This window comes from Anastrepha ludens, chromosome X, assembly GCF_028408465.1.
Source record: "Anastrepha ludens isolate Willacy chromosome X, idAnaLude1.1, whole genome shotgun sequence".
Taxonomy (NCBI): domain Eukaryota; kingdom Metazoa; phylum Arthropoda; class Insecta; order Diptera; family Tephritidae; genus Anastrepha; species Anastrepha ludens.
Window position 1 is genome coordinate 15686948 of NC_071503.1, and position 17549 is coordinate 15704496.

A 17549-nucleotide genomic window follows, 5' to 3' on the forward strand; every position below is an offset into this window, starting at 1 on the left:
TAGTTACTACATGTTCTTAATATCATATCTCCAGAACAGGCATTTTTTTGCCAAAGTAAACGACGAAGTCACTGACCTCCACCCAATAAAAGCAGATGTACCACAGCGAAGCGTCTTAGGGCCTATATTATACACCCTGTTTACAGCCGATCTCCCCTTATTGACGAATAAATACATAGCAGCATATGCAGATGATATTGTTGTAATGGCTAAGAGTAATCATGCCGCAGCAGCTTCGTTTAAGCTACAAGGAAACCTCGATAATGTCTGCGCCTGATTGAAAAAATTGCGTATAAAAGCAATCGAAAGCAAGTCCATGCAAATAGCCTTCGTAACGGATCCTGCGCTCCTGTAAATTTGAACAATACGCAAATTCACCAAACAGATAATGCTATTCTGCCATACAGGCGTCTCACATGGCGTTCTCACATATTTTTAAAGCGGAAGCAACTCGGACTTAAACTAGCTCATTTTATTGGTTACTTGGGCAAAAACCGACAAAAAAAAAGACAATCAAGTGCTTATATACCAAGCAATACTCAAACTTATTTGGACCAACCGAGCTCAAATATGGGGTTCAGCTTCAAAAACGAACTTGCAAATTCTGCAGAGATTTCAGTATAAGGTGCTACGTACGAGTGCCAATGCGCCTTGGTTTGTATGCAATGAGGTTTTACACAGTGACCTGAAAGTCTCAACAATAGATGAAGAAATCTGCAATATTAGTCAGATATACAGCAATCGCCTTGCCAATTAATATCACTGCGTTACAAAAACGACCTTTTTTTCTGTCCTATGAACCAAATATACTTTTTCGGAAAGGGGAGAAAAAATAAAAATACACGTGTATCGGCGATTTTCATGTACACGTTAGAATTTTTTTTTTTTATGTATAAAATATAGAGCTCGTAGTCCGCCTGTGTGAAAAACTTTGGATCAATCGAGTGCGCGACTCGAAATAACTTTTGTTACGTTTGTGGCTTATTCGCACCAAGTAAAAATTTTAAAAATATTACGAAAACAGAATTTATGCAAGTTTACTGATGGAAGGTCAACAATAAAGTACTCTGTACGAACAATTTGTCTACCACGTACGGAGCACTGCAGTGAACTGTGCTACTTTTGCGTAACTTTTACTCAAACTAAAGGGTACCAATACTTTCGGCGCAACAAAATTCGCTACGCTAATGTAGAATCGGTTATTTCAGCGGTTCTGTACTCACCAGAAGAACGTATAGCGGCTTCAATGGAGATTTTTGATGATGTTCCCGAATTAAGAGATGGAGAACCAACAGTAGCACCAACAATGCTATCAACATTTCTTGCATCGAATGCGAGATGCGGGGAACCAGAAGTATCGGAATTTGTACCAACACCCAGTGAACTTCTTTAAAAGCATTAACATTTTTTATGTAACAATTTTTCATTTTAATATAATAAAGTTAATAAAAAAATCGGGGTTTTATATCTCTATTGTAATGCGGAGTGAAATACCTTTCTTTTGATACCCACATCGGCATATCTCATGCAATTTTTTTTTTAATTTCGAACAGGTGGCAACCCTGTGAAACATTGTCAGTGGCAATACCTAGATGAAAAGTCTAGAAATGTGATACACTATCTGTGTGCCCAATTTCATTCAAATCCGTTAAGCTAATCCTGAGATCGTGTGGCTATACAGATATGCATACAAGAATTGCTCGTTTAAAGTTATAAGATACAAAAAAAAAAATTGTGACGTGTACATGAAAATCGCCGATACACGTATATTTTTATTTTTTATCCCCTTTCCGAAAAAGTATATTTCGTTCATAGGAAAGAATGGGTGTAACGCGGTGTAATTTATTAGACAACAACTTTGCTCCACATAGATAAAAAAAATGCATGCCGTTTAATTTAATACAAAGTTTTAAAGTGTTAAATGAATAAAATTAGATATCATGTTTTTTGTTAAACAATGTTTAGAATTATGTAATGAATTTCACTGGGAACTCTTACTCAGTGCCATTCTTTAAATTGTACCTAGAAGTTATACTGAATGTTATTTTTAAATGACAGATTGTATGTAGTAAATGAAGTAAACAAACGGGCATACGAGTATTATGAGTATATGTAATATACATATATCGCGAGATATTTTTAAATACGATGAGAAACATCAAGTATACGCTACGTTGTCATCAAAGTGTGAGGTTTTAGTGAGGCACCCATTAGAGAAAAGTTTGGAGTCCATATACATACGAATACATGCAAGTAAAGTAGTACCTCTTACAACATCGGGGGGCAACTCAATCGGCTGATTTTCCCTGACAATCAATTCCGGTTTACGAGGCATCTCTGGAATAGAATCTTCTACACATTTCGGATTGAATAACAGCTTGAAGTGCACAATACAGTACAGTATGCCCTCATGACTTCGATAGTTGTCCACCCTAAATCAAAAATATTAAGTGCAATTTAGTATTTCCCAATCTTTAAACTAGCTTGCTGCTAAGCAACGAGTATAGCGCGTACATATGCCAAGGAAAAAAAGGATTTTCAACTTACTTCAATTGTTTATTACATTCTTGGCAGCGGAAGCAATTTTTGTGATAAATGCTCTTTTCAGCCCTCATCTCTTCCATTTTATACACTGATTTAGTGCACAGGCGACAGTTGATTTCCTTATCACCTTGTGGATTCTGCAACGGCAAACATATTTTTTAACTTTATAAGACATGCTTTATAGGTATTAGAACTGTGAACTGATGCAATCAATAGATACATATTTAAATCAGACGTAAATGATTCCAAAAATGTGATTGTTCCACTGTAAAAATAAGAACCACTTTTGAAAGAGTTTGAAAAATTTTAATTGTAAAAACTATGGAGTGTGACTGATTGAAAGAACAGCACAGAATCATTATGAATCATAATATTGAATTTAAAATTAAATTTAAAAACAAGTAATTGGCGTGTACACTTCTGCTCCTTCTCAGATTTGTGGCGTGCGTCTTGATGTTGTTCCACGGCAAAATGTTTTTTATGAGGAACTTTATTGCTATCTCAATTTATTTTTTACTCTAAATAACAGTACTAACCATTTCTAACCTAGCCCATTGTATGGCATATTTTATATTTATTATTTCTTCTTTTAACACTCTTAACCTCCTTTGTAAACCTAGAGCTATTTCATTAGCTACAGTGTTATTTTTTCTTTAGTGATTTCTGTGAGTTTATTATTTGTTGGTTGAAAGCGTTATTTATTATTAACTTTTTCTAATTGTTTATTATCAATTTATTGAAATTATTGGTTATATGCGTGAAGGGAGGCTGGAAATATGTTTACTACTACTTAACTTAGTAATATGTTGTATATAGTATGCCTATAGAGTATTACTAGATTATTAACTTACTTTTAATTACTAATTGTTTTCTTTCCTACTTAATTGTTTTATACCGTATGTGTGTGGCATGTTACTCGATTATTAACTTGCTTTTAATTAGTAATTGTTTTCTTTCCTACTGTGATTCCTTGAGTGGAATGTATTGTTTGGCTCTAATTATACGTTTTATAGATAAAATTTAATAAGCCTTATTTTAATTCTGCATTTTTTAAACTTGTTTTTGAGTGTTTATCCTCATTGACAATTACTCGCTTTTACTGGGGTGTCAGTTTATTACCTAGTCTGTTGTTAATCCTTACATAAATTATGTCGTTGGCGTATTTGGAGTATTTGTCTATTGTTGTGAAGATTGCCTTATTGTTGGTATGGTAAATGTCAATGTGTTCTGAATAATTCGATAGCTTTCAGGATTGGGATAGTTGGATGCCTTTCGTATTTATTTTCGTGGCATATTTTGCATTGTTTTGCGATTGATGTGATTTTTGCGTTGATCTGTGAAAAATATGCTTTTGTAACAGCTGTTATTTTCAGTGGCATTTCTATGAGTAGAGGTTGTGTCGCCTATTGAAAAGAAGAGTTAATTCTTGAATGCGTTTACCGGGGCGTCGAATATGGTATGAACGTTTGGGTGGAACTTTCATCACTATGCCGTGTTGCAGTCAAAGAGTTTATTTACGAGTTTTGTGAAGTCCGAAATGGTATGTCTGCCACGACGTTGGTCTTGCCGAGTTTGTATTTCAACTCGTAGTTATACTCTTCCAGGATAGCGTAATTAGAGGCGTCGTTAGTCAAGTGAAATTCTTTATTGAAGTTGGGGCCTTGCAGCATCACCTCACTAGATGTGAGTGTATTTTCAATTTTATTGAAAGCAACTATTGCGTCGCTGTTCAGCGTAATTGCTGTTTTTGCTGATAATCGTTTGCTTAGTCGTCCTTCCTCCCCTCTTAAAATGAGAGAAAGGGATTTTGCCCGACATTCCCAAAAATTCGACTCCAATTTGCTTTTCATGTAAACCTGTTCTAGTGTTAACCACCTAGTATTTGGTATAAGCTGTAGAGTCGTTAGTTGTTTTTTGTCAGGTTTGAAGAACACTGCACTAACTTTTCAATAATGATTTTTTGTTCTAAATTCATATGCGCTGCTTTTTTAATTTAACGATTTAGATACCTATTTGTTGATAGATGGGGACTTTGATTTTATTTTCTATGAGCATGTAGTCGTTTGAGGTGTAGATAACAGCTTTAAATTGTTTTAAACTGTCGTTGGCTATGGTTGCATGGAAAGATTTTAGTGTTGGTAGGATAGAGAACTTTAATTTCTTGTTCTTAAAGCCAAAAATATTAAGTTCGGTGTGATGTTATACTCGTATACTTATTTTTCCATCTATAGAGTTTGCAAAAAACGCGCTGTCGTTTGGTTTGGGCTTTGCGACTAAAGATGGCTGAATATTATTTTTATTTGAACCGGTGTCAATAAGGAATTTTAGAACTCTACCGGCGCTAGTTTTGCATTCGAAGTAAATAAGTGACGAAGAAGTTGGTTTACAAAATTAACGTATACGTACTCGTTGACGTCATCCGGGTAATATTGTTGGTCCTGTTCTTCGTAGGAATTATATTAGTCCTGCCATGATTGATTCTGATCTTCTGCGTCAGTATTGTAATTATATTGTTTCAATTGTGGTGGGATTGAGTGTGTGGGGAGTATGATTAATCCTTTGAAATCCTTTTGTTAGGAAAGTTTTTATTATACTGAAGTGAATGTATGGGTGGCGATCGTTTCAATGTGAAGTTATTGTACCCGGCGTATTCATGTAATATAGTTTAGGTTCCTTGTTTGTTGTGATAGATCCACTTCCATGGGTACTGGCGGTTTCGGCTGTGTTGGCCTTGGCGGTGGGTTGTTATGAGTGGATTTATTGCGAGGTAAATTTTGTATATTGTAGTACTGGATCTGTTGATGTTGAGGTCGCCGGTATACATGTGGTTCGTATAAAATATGTTGGAATTGGTTGGGATATGTGGTCAAGGTTTGAATAGAAGGGATGGCTTGTGAATTGGAACTTTCTTGGGAAAATTACGGGCTCTTCTTGATTTTGCCAGGGTGAATGGAGTTGGATGTAGGTATGTTCCTTTCGGCATGTTATACTGATTATTGGCGTGTACTGATTTTCTAATTTTGTATGTATACAAATATAATGCTTCGGGTACTGTCAGCAATTTTGTTCCAAATGACGTTCAAAACACCAAAGTGCCTACGATAGGTTCGTATATTTTTATTATCCGCTCTATACTTTTTTTCCAACTATTAATTTCAGTAGAATTTCCGTTGAATTCCCTTGGGGAGCGGACAACGTCTAGTACTTTGTCCATGTCTGAAATGTTGTTCCTGTAACGTTCATCTATAGTCTGCTCGGGCATTATCTGCTGTAAGCCCCTATGCAAAATTGATGAGTCATTTCGTATAATCCCAGTCACGAGCCTTCTGATTATTTCCCTGAATTATGTGGCGGAATTCACAGGTTCGGGAGCACTGAGGTTAGGTGCTGCAAGATTTACTCCATAAGCTAGGAGCGAAGGCCTGATGACGTTATTTTGTGTAATTTCTAAAAGAAGTTATTATTATTTATTTTTGTTTTGTTTTAATTCAATATTCTCTGAAGGGTCCCCCTTTCGGAAGTGAATCGCCGAGCTATGTTATATATTATATTAACCCGATAACGAATCACAGTTTGTTATATTGTTTTAAAGGCTGTACAATTAATTTATTATGTGCGAGGCAGCAGTGGATGATTATGATTATTGTGAATTTAACAATCTCTGGAGGGTCCCTTGAAGATCAACCGCAAAACTGTGATATATTTTATATTAACCGGATAACGAATCACGGTTTGTTATATTATTTTATAGGTTATACGAGCCGTTTGTTATTTTACTTAATTAATTATGTGCGAGGCAGCAGTGGATGGTTAGGATTGTTGTGAATTTAACAATTTCTTGAGGTGAATCGCAGAGTTGTGTTATATTATATCGCCTATTATTATATTGATGTACAAACTCTTTGTTATAATCACTCGAAATTAAAAAGTTTGTTCAAAATCTAATCAATAAAATATTTACCCAAATATGTGTATACACTCTTCTTCAGACTTATACTAAAAAAAAATTTAATTCTAATTATTTACAGTGAAATTCCTTATAACCGGACGCTCACCGTCGCAGTGTTTTTGTCCGGCTATGGGAGATGTCCGCTTATAAGGGATGAAGTCACAAAATATATACCACATATGCAAATTGTATTGTACATAGTTTTTTTAAGAAATTTTTGGAAGTAAAGAATATTTGCCTAAAGGACATCTCCCATAGCCGGACAAAAACACTGCGACGGTGAGCGTCCGGTTATAAGGAATTTCACTGTAAATAGAATTAAATTTTTTTTTAGTATAAGTCTGAAGAAGAGTGTATACACATATTTGGGTAAATATTTTATTGTTGAACAAGTTCCTATGTTCATTTTTTTCTCTACCCCCGTAGGCATAAGTACACCCTCTACTCTAAGGGTGCATGCGAACAATTTGGGTTTGGGCTTATTTCAAAGAGCAAAGTTCAACCTTCAATTACTGACAATAACGAAGATCGTAGCACGTTAGGGTTCTGCTCCACAATTTTTGAATAATGGCCAAATACGCTATTTTTAGGGGTTTCAACCCCCTTTTTCTAGAAAACCTGACGTGATGGAAAATTTTTGAACTCGGATTCGTGCTTAGCGCGAAAATTCCCTTCGGGATCACTAGGTCCCATCTTATTCGCAAAACCGATGCAGGGCAGTGTAATTTATCTTTTTCGAAAACATTAATAATTTCCATTTTTTCTTTAATAGAAAGCACCTTTCTTTTTCGGCGCCATATTATTACGAACTTTGAACGCAACCATTTGCATGCAACTTAACAAACTGAATGGAAAACTACTCTTAATTTAAAACACAGGGCTTGAATGTGTGCATACATGTTAAAAGCGGAATTACCTATTTCATTTTTATAATGAACAACAAAGCTTGCTTGTGATATTTTTGAATTTTGTCCGTTTATGAGAAATTTTTTTATGAAAATGGTTTGAAATACTTTGTCCGCGTCCGGTTATTAGAGTGTCCGTCTATTAGGATGATATTTGTATGAAAAAATGAATGAGAAACCTGTGTGCCCAAAATTTGTCCGGTTATTGGAGCTGTCCGGTTATAAGGACTGACCGTAATGGGGAATTTCACTGTATATTATATTTTCTTACATTAAAGTCCAACGGCATATTGGATGGCCCTTTTTGCTGCTGGCTACTAAGGGTCAAACGGTGCGCACTTTTCGTTGAGTGCGGACTTTCTGCCACTGAAGCTATCACTGGTTCTCGCCGATCACGTCCTTTAGTGTTTCTTGAGGACCTCCTGATCGAATCGCTTCACACTTTTCTCAAAGTACGCGAGGCACTACTTAGGGCCCTTTACTCGAACTGGATTGCGGATGCGACTGGTACGTTGAGCACCAGTTAACTTCTTACAAGCTTTATTTATAAAAAAAATAAAGTTTTTCGGCATAAGCCATTGTGTTATTGACTAAAAAGTAACTAGCTTAGAGATATTAAATAAAGTTAAAGATAACCTACGCGGCAGCCTCTGTCACGTTGCAACTGCATGTGAATGCATCGAAAAGCTTTACCACGGGAAGTTAAAGTGCGTTGGCAGCTTAGTTTACCTTGCGCGTGTTGCCTGGTCTTCAATGGAGGCTTCCAGTTTCTTGGTGTTATATGGACAGTTGATTTGGATATTGTGGGTACTTTGGCTTTAGGCAGTGTTAAGGGGGGAAGCTGGTCTAGAATTTTGAAAAAATCGAAAAATTTTTTTTGTCTTAAAAGGTGCTTTAGGGTCTTAGAAATAATATACCCAATGAGGGATGCCAGCAAAAATGTCTAAATGCCCAAATTTTTCATTCGACGGCAGTGCCTCGCAGGTATGCCCCGAACGCTACTTACAACTTTAAACGCGTTTTTCTCGAAATCACTTTTTTTAAACTGGCCGAAGACATAACTCGAACAAATCTTTACCGATTCTTACGAAATTTTGACAATACATTCGAAATACCTTTCTCCGGAGACGTACGTAGGATTTTTTATTTATATTACATAGTTTTTTTTTTAATCAACAATTTTATGTCGTTCTTTATAGTGAAAATTGTAACTTTTTGTTCAAACGTGCACCATTTCGCGAAAAAACAAAATATCGAAAAATCCTACGTACGTCTCTTTCTGTTGTTATATAGAAACTAAAAATTTTGATCCAGGACAAAAATTAAGGAGTTTACGTCTTCGGCAATGGACCCACTAGAAAAAAAGGCGCCTTAGGAGAACTGCTGGACAGCGGCCATTTTGAAATTAATTCAGACGAAAAATTTTGTATTTGTACCATGAAAGCTATATTATTAAACCTATTTCACAGATTTTCGATTGATTCCTTTGTTGAGTCAAAATAAATTCATAAAATATGCCAATTTTTTGCGCTCTAGACCAGCTTCCCCCCTTAACCCAGCATCGTTAACTTGTATGACGCACACTGAACTGTGTATGACGCAGTACACTAAGTATGATACATACATGCGCAGGGCCACTACGCTAGGAATATAAATACAGGGTGGGCCATTTTGAACCACCTATTTTTTGAGAATGGTAACACAAATGACATGTCAAATGTTTTCATAATTTACTTAAAGGTTTGACATTTACGAAATGGGACGCTATACGCTTGAACAAAATTGGGAAATATTGAAAACCTATTTCCAAAGTGGTGAGTCTTCTTCTTCTTCCGCGGTTACAGTAAATGGCGAGCGTTACCGTGACATGCTCAACGAGTTTTTGTTTCCAAAAATTGAAGAGGATGACATGGACGACATTTGATTTCAACAGGACGGTGCAATTTGTCACACTGCCAAAGTTACACTCGAACTTTTGGCTACCGTTTTTGAAAACCGATTATTCAGCCGAAATTCCAATATCAATTGGCCGCCTCGGAGCTGTGATTTAAGCCCGTTGGACTACTTTTTGTGGGAAGCAGTTAAGGACAAATGCTATGCGAATCATCCAGAGACGATTGATGCTTTAAAACACGAAATCGAAGTTGTGATTCATGAAATTGGAGCCCAAACAATCGAAAATGTGCTTAAAAATTGGGTTGATCGAATGGCCTACTGTAAAGCCAGTCGTGGCAGTCAATTGACGATATTATTTTTCATTCATAAATGACAATGTAAAAAAGTAAAATGAAATGCAGGAATTGTAATATATATGCTACCTTTTTTAGCGCTCCATGAGGACAAAAATAATGAAACAAGATTTAGAAGAAATTAAGTTTGTAGCATTCGTGATAACAATAACCCATTTTCTTTCAGAGAAGAGGAACTCATGAAAAGCTTTCGACTCACACGAAGCTTGTGCAGTCGGTTGATTGAAGATTTGGCTCCGTATGATACACAAAGAACACCTTTATCCAGTGGCGGATTTACACTAAGTGCCAACGGTGCCTGCGCACAGGGCGGCAGATTCTACAAGGGCGGCAAAATTTGGAGAAGAAAAAAAAAATAAAAATAAAAAATTATACTCCAGGAGCGGCGGGTATTAGGGGCCACCTCAGGGAAAACGTTTATAGAGAAAATAAGAAGCTGATCTCGGTTAGTTTTTAACAGTTAGTGAAAGTTTAATCATTCATCTATGCGAGAAATAATTGTAAGAATAGAAAAGTTAATTTCTGAACGTTAATTATACGTTCCTAAAAAAAAGTGCCCACATTACCAGACAGTGTCGGAAATTGTGGGAAACCAAACCTTTTATTGAAAAACGTCACGGTTTTAATGTATAAAATAACATTTTTACTTAAATTACGTAAAATCTCTCGAATGCATTACTGTGTACGAAAAAATTAAGAATTTTTCTTTCATATATTATAAATATATGTGATTCGAGTGACAAAAACTGAGTGAGAATTACTTATCAAACAATGTTGATTAATGACAATTGTTGTAATTAGTAGTTTGTTCGCAATTCAATCTTCAGAAACCTTCGTGCACGCAGAAATAATAGTTATTTATTGTTATATTGTATAATTCGTGGCCCACAATACCCGCCAGAGCGATTTTATTCATTCAAAAATATTTCGAAGTTGGAGAGAGTCCGGTTAACGCAAATGTGGCGCAGGAAAAACACATCACTCATTCGATTTTGTATATTAAATTGTTAAAAACCGACAGTCCTTCTAAAAGAAGGTTAGAAAGCAGGTGCATACAGTAAAAGCATTCAAATACTTTTTTTAAACATATGTTCTTAATAATACATAGATAACCGTATTGATGTAACAAAATATTTTGTCAATGATAAAACATTAGTCGGTAAAAAAAGAATGGCTCACATTAGCCGCTATGCTTATAATACCCGCACCTCACATTGCATATTTTAAATGATACATGAAATTATATCTATATAATTAGTTACGCACTTATTATTTGCGATCACTGCAACATTGATCATCATCGAATGTCAGCCGTCAGGTGAAATAATATTTAGCTTTTTTATACGTTCTCATATGTGTTTTTTTTTGTTTTCATAATTTAAAAAAACACCTTCAATCTTTATGACATAGTTTGACTACATTTCAAAAAATTATATCTATATAATTAGTTACGCACTTATTATTTGCGATCACTGCAACATTGATCATCATCGAATGTCAGCCGTCAGGTGAAATAATATTTAGCTTTTTTATACGTTCTCATATGTGTTTTTTTTTGTTTTCATAATTTAAAAAACACCTTCAATCTTTATGACATAGTTTGACTACATTTCAAAAACTGCAAGCTTATTATAACTCAGAACTACTTATAGCTGTCTAAACTTAACAATGAACATCTATTTCCGGTGGCAGTAGTAACTTTTTTATATTCCTCTTCACGAAAGGCTGAGTAAGCACGCATATAAAAAGCGTGCTCTAGAGAAAAATAATAAGGAGAAGGAAGTTTTGAACAAGACTCCAAAATTACATAATTATTTCACGAAAAAACATGGTACAGAAGAGAAAGCTGGTCCGGAAAAAGATTGTTTAGTCTTAGAGAACAAAGGTACGTCTCATAAGGATTAATATTAATTGCATGTCCAGAGTAAAATATGTATTTTCACAACTCGCGTATATCGAGTACAGCTGTTGCATGATTGCTTTAATTCTTCGTTTGCAGATGACAACGATGTGACTGTTAAATTTTTAAGTAACATATCACTATTTCAACCTGAGGGTATGGGCTCACTTCCGACATCAATAATGATGTCGATGTTCTCAGTACAACTTCTTGTTTTCTAGCTTCTACAAAAGAGAAAGAAGAAATTAAAAATTTAGCTACAAGCAACGAAACAACAGATATCAAGTCGAACGAGAAAATCATGAATGATGATCCAGAAACCTGGATAATTAGTAACAGGCAGTCAGAACAAAAACCTCGATTTTTCTATCACAGAAAGAGTTTATAGCGATGGAAAGGCTCGCAAGTTGACGGAAACATTATTCGAGAGAAAACTGCTCAATGGTGAAAAAGAACATATAAGAAGATATGGCAACAAAGGATCGGGAAGTACAAGCTATCTGTCAAAAACCATCTATGAAGAGTTTATACAATTGTTGGCAGATGAAGTATTATCTATTATAGTTGAAGAAGTCAAAACAGACAAGTATTTTGGTGTAATTGTAGACTCAACACCGGATATATCACACGTTGATCAACTGACATTTGTCCTCAGATATGTACTAAAAGATGGAACACCTGTAGAAAGGTTTCTAATGTTTATTGACAACACTTGACACAAAGCTGAAGATTTGTTAATAGCCGTAACATCTGCTTTAGAATTTTTGGACCTTGATATAGCAGACTCTCGAAGTCAGTCGTACGATAACGCAAACAACGTTTCTGGCATTTATTCGGGCTTACAAGCAAGAATTAAAGAAATCAACGATCTAGCAGAACACGCTCCTTGTGCAGCGCATTCGCTGAATTTAGTTGGAGTTCACGCAGTCGAAAGTTGTACAGAAGCCGCTTCTTTCTTTAATACAGTTCAAGCATTGTACAATTTTTCACAGCATCTACTAATCGTTGGACAATTCTACAAGCCCAATGTGTAAAAAAAATCGTATTGAAATCTTTGTCAGTAACAAGATGGTCGGCTCGTCATGATGCGGTAAAAATACTCTATGAACACTATGAAACTCTGATCTTATTCGAGGAAGATGTAACTGAGAATGCTATAACGAGACAAGAAGCTAGAGGACTGAGGATTCAACTAGATAGACTTGAGATAACATTCATGCACATTCTTTGGCATTTTTTACTATCACGATTCCACACTGTTAGTAAAAGACTACAGAAAGTTGAAATCCACATTACTGATGTAATTAATGACTATCGTGGGCTAATAAAAGTAGTAGCAGATACACGAATGCAATTTGAAGTTTATGAAAAAGAAGCGTTGAACATATCAGAGAGTCAAGAATACCTGGCGACTGTTTCGAGAAAAAGAAGAAGAAAGTTACAAGCTGACGAATCAAGAGATGGGGAAGTTCAGTTGACAGGAAGCGATAATTTTCGGGTAAATCCCTTCAATATCATACTAGACAACGTTGATTCAGAATTGAGAAAGAGAAGCCAAGCATATGAAAAGATATACGAGAAATTTTCAGTGATTACTGATTTTGGAGGTTTGAATTTCAAAGAGCTTCGTGAAAGATCGGAATATTTGAGAAAAGCTTATACTTCAGACCTTGAGATTTCATTCACTGACGAAATGATTCACTTTCACGCGTACTGTTCTGAACGAAAAATAGAACGTAACTCGCCATCTGACCTTCTGAAACTTCTGCGGACGAACGAGTTATACACTGAGTTTCCAAATGTGGAGATAGCATATCGAATATTTAACACATTAGCGTCAACAAACTGCAGCGCAGAACGTTCATTTTCATGTCTGGAAAGAGTAAAAAATCATTTGCGTTCAACAATGTCTGAAAACCGTTTGAATAGTCTGGCTCTACTGTGCATTGAGTCTGATTTATTTGAACGCTTGAATTGTGACAATTTAATACACCAGTTTGCAGTACGAAAAGTCAGACGTGTTCGCATTTAAGGTGATGTGTAAAAACTTGATCTCGTAAAAGCAATCATTCCTTTTTTTTGCTCATCTAATAAAGATTGATAATATGTTTAAGTAAGTATGCTGTTCTATAGGTTCAATCGGATTCTATTTTTTAAGATGTGCTACTATATTTTATGCTATTTATTACATTTTCTTAGCACTTAATTCATAATTAAACAATAAAAATTTTGCTCAACAATAAATTTGTTTGTTACACCTGTTTATTGTGTAGTCGACGATTTTCTGTACTACAATACAAACACGCACACACAAATTTAAAAAATTAGGGTGGCATTCTTCATGGTGCACAGGGCGGCATTTTGTGTAAATCCGGCACTGCCTTTATCCTTGGCTATTGACGTTGTGGCGGCATTACACTTTTTCGAGCATGTATTATTAAAAATGCGGCGACAACTGTACATTGCAATGCAGGAAGATAATGTCATTAAAACGGTATGATTAACTAACGACAATTTTTGAATTGTTAATATAAAATTTTCCTTTCTTTAATTATTTTAAGCAGTTTGGCATAAAAAGCTCAGATAGTGCAATCGGAAGCATATATGTGACAGTTCTTACTCCACCCTCAAACAATCCCGCACAGAAAATGGTTCTACAGTATAAATTTAGAAGAAGTAAGAATAACTTTGAATCGATATAAGCATCGCAAAAAATAATAATATCTTCATTTTCTAGGGTGGCGATCATCGCCTAAATTTTACTTTTATGTAAGTTAACAACGGAATACATCCGATATTCGTTCACATCTCATACGCAGTTATATTAGCAGATCAAACAATAGTCAAGAAAGTTGGTTGATAGAAGACCTCTCGAGCCTAATTATTATCACCAATTGGTAATCCATATACTCCGTGTCAACGATAGATGGCAATCCTACGTAATGTGCAACCGATAAGCGACGGAGTTAGTTGGTATCGAGTGGCCGAACGACACGGTTGTATCCAGTAACATTTACATTCTTTTCTTTTATTGTATTTCCGATTAGTGAATTATAAACCTTTAAAATATACGTAGTCTTATTTAACTCGATACTTTACAAGTCAGAAGTGGATTTGATATCCATACGCCTACAACGAAAGGAAAAATTTCAACGCTGCGGCAAAGGTGTACAAACACACAAACGACGGGAATCTTCCACGTTCAACGGCAGCGCAAACGTGCACGAAATAGCAAAACGGCGCATCGTCAGGGAATAGAGAAGATTGTCAACGGCAGCCGAGTACTGCGAAACGAAGCCAAAGCAAAACGCCAGCGTAGAAAAAGGAACGACAAACGGAGCAATTACAACGACTTGGTAAGAGTCTCAACAGTCAGCGTATAGTGTGTTTACCGATATTGGCAAAGACAAATCCACGAAGGCAAGTGTGCTATACACGAAGGCGACTGCGTGGCATAGTCTCGACTGCGCAGCTATAAAACGACGCTTTTTCAACTTCTCTGCTTGTACGGGCGAACGTTCAAATTTGAATACGCATACATACAGACACTAGTTGATTGACGTGCTAGCGACGATTTCAATTGAATTTGCAAGACGAGGTAGTGGCGAGCAAAGAAGAGACAACGAAATAGAGGCGAATAAAGTACAGTGGAGCCTGAATAAAAGGACGGTGAAATATATTATTTTAAGAATAGTGGGTTTCTACTAAAATTTTATTTTTCACCATGATCAAGTTAAACACTCTAAGAGTCGTTCAACTGAACACGTTATTAAGGGCAAATGATTTACCAACCACAGGCGCTAAAGCAATTAAAATTGCAAAGTTGCAAGAAGTTTTGGGTACCGATGAGTTAGATCCGATGGAGCTTGAAGACGATAGCGCGGTGTCCTCAAACGACTTACGCACGCAATTGAATAGTTCGAAAGAGGCAATGGCAGGGCTAACATTAGCTATTGGCACCCTGAATCGTAACCCAGAGGTCATACCAAGTAATGAAGCAAATCAGCAAAGGGTAAACTACAACGATGATGGTAGGCCAAGCTTAAGTGTTGCGGGCTGGGAGTCTGCTGAGGAGTTACGAACGCCATCAGGTCCAACTATGAGAATTCAGGATATGATAGGGGTAATGCCTGAATTTGACCCAATAAAAGGAACTACGACCTCAAGGCAATTTATAAGTCGAACTCAACAATTACAACAATGCTATGGTTGGAGGGAAGAGATGATTTTGATTGCAGTCCAGCACAAAATGAAAGGCATGGCCAAACAGTGGCTGGATGCACAAAATGTTTTTAGTTCTTGGTCACAATTTGTGCACGCATTTGTAACAGACTTTCCGTCAACACGGAATGCGGCTGAAACTCATAAGACTCTTATGAAACGCAAACGTAAACCCAACGAAAACTATTTGGAGTATTATTATGCCATATTAACGATAGGTCGACAAGGTGGGGTGGACGATGTATCCATCAACACGCATATTATCGGTGGACTTAACGATAGTATTATAACAAAAACTTTGGCAACAATGAATTTTGCGACGTGTAGCCAATTGTTGGTGGCACTCAAAAATTTAACGACAGTCAGCAAACACTAAGAGCCGAAGAGAAACCAAAACCGAATCTGACACAGATAAAATGTTTCAACTGCAATGATTATGGTCACATTGCAGCCAAGTGCCAACGACCGCAGCGAAAACCAAGGTATACCATATGCAAGAAGACGGATCATGAAGCCAAGAATTGTAACAAAAAGACTTCAGTTGCGAAGATTGGTGACGAAACCGACCGAGACGGAGCACCTCCAATTACGAAAATTGTGGAGCTTAACGGAAGGCAACTCAACGCTTTCATTGACACTTGTAGCGTATGCTCATTAATAGGCGCATCGGCAGTAGGTGATATTCAGACGACAGGAGCTCGGAGATGCTTCACGGGGTTTGGAGGATCCAAGGTGCAGGTGGCGAAACAGATCAACGTACAGATTACAGTGGACAATGTTCCACGAGAAGCCATATTGTATATGGTTGCGGAAGAGATGCTACCTTACGATGTTTTATTAGGTCGCGATGTATTACAGCAGGACGGGTATCACATGGTGATTGGCAATGGGGTACTACGCCTGGAGGAAGACAGACCGACGGAATTTAATATATCTAGCTGCCTGTCGGAAGAAGATAAGAACAAGACAGAAAATCTTTTATTAACGTTTAAGCAATGTTTTGCAGAAAGCATTAGCCAAATTGGTAGGTGCAAGAACGCACAAATGACCATAAGTGTAACGACATCAGAGCCGATCTTAGGTAAACGGTACCAGGTTCCGTTTTCACAACGCCCGATGTTATCGGAAATTTTAAAGGAACTGTTGGACAACGATATCATTCGTCCGAGTGATTCTCCACACGCTGCGTCTGTGCCCATGGTGAAGAAGTCCAATGGGGAGAGTAGAATGTGTATTGACTTCCGAGCATTGAACGAAGTCACGGTTAAGAAAAACTATGTTATGCCAATCGTGGAGGAACAGGCTTCACATCTAGCTGGCAATAAATATTTTACGACACTGGACATGACTTCCGGCTATTATCAAGTTCCTATGAACGAAGAGTCGAAGAAATATACTGCATTTTTAACGCATGAAGGACTATTTGAACACAACGTTATGCCTTTTGGTCTGGTGAACGCTCCAATGGTCTTCCAGGAGATTATTGTAAATTTGATAAAAACGCTTAAACATCGGGACAAAGTGGTAAGCTACGTGGATGAGGTCATCATAGCCACGAAGTCCGTTGACGAAGGTATCGACGTATTGAAAGAATTTTTAAAAGCTGTGAACGCAGCGGGTATGACGCTTAGACCTTCGAAGAGTACATTTCTGGCGGAGCAAGTGCAGTTTCTAGGTCATGACATCAACTCCGACGGCATACGTCCGGGAGAAAACAAAACGAAAGTGATTGAAGGGTTTCCAAAACCAACAACTATCAAAGCAGTACGACAATTTCTGGG

The 17549-nt window shown here is 36.7% G+C and overlaps 1 protein-coding gene across 1 annotated transcript in view; it reads right to left on the minus strand.

The window, feature by feature from the left end:
• The window catches only part of LOC128869308 (F-actin-monooxygenase Mical), a 303193-nt gene that overhangs the window by 277435 nt on the left and 8209 nt on the right, over nucleotides 1–17549 (minus strand). Inside the window, exons 3-4 of the mRNA XM_054111836.1 lie at nucleotides 2548–2681; nucleotides 2266–2432 (exon numbers count right to left, since the gene is read on the minus strand). Coding sequence (XP_053967811.1) covers nucleotides 2266–2432; nucleotides 2548–2681 — 301 coding nt within the window. The remainder of the gene's footprint in view (nucleotides 1–2265; nucleotides 2433–2547; nucleotides 2682–17549) is intronic.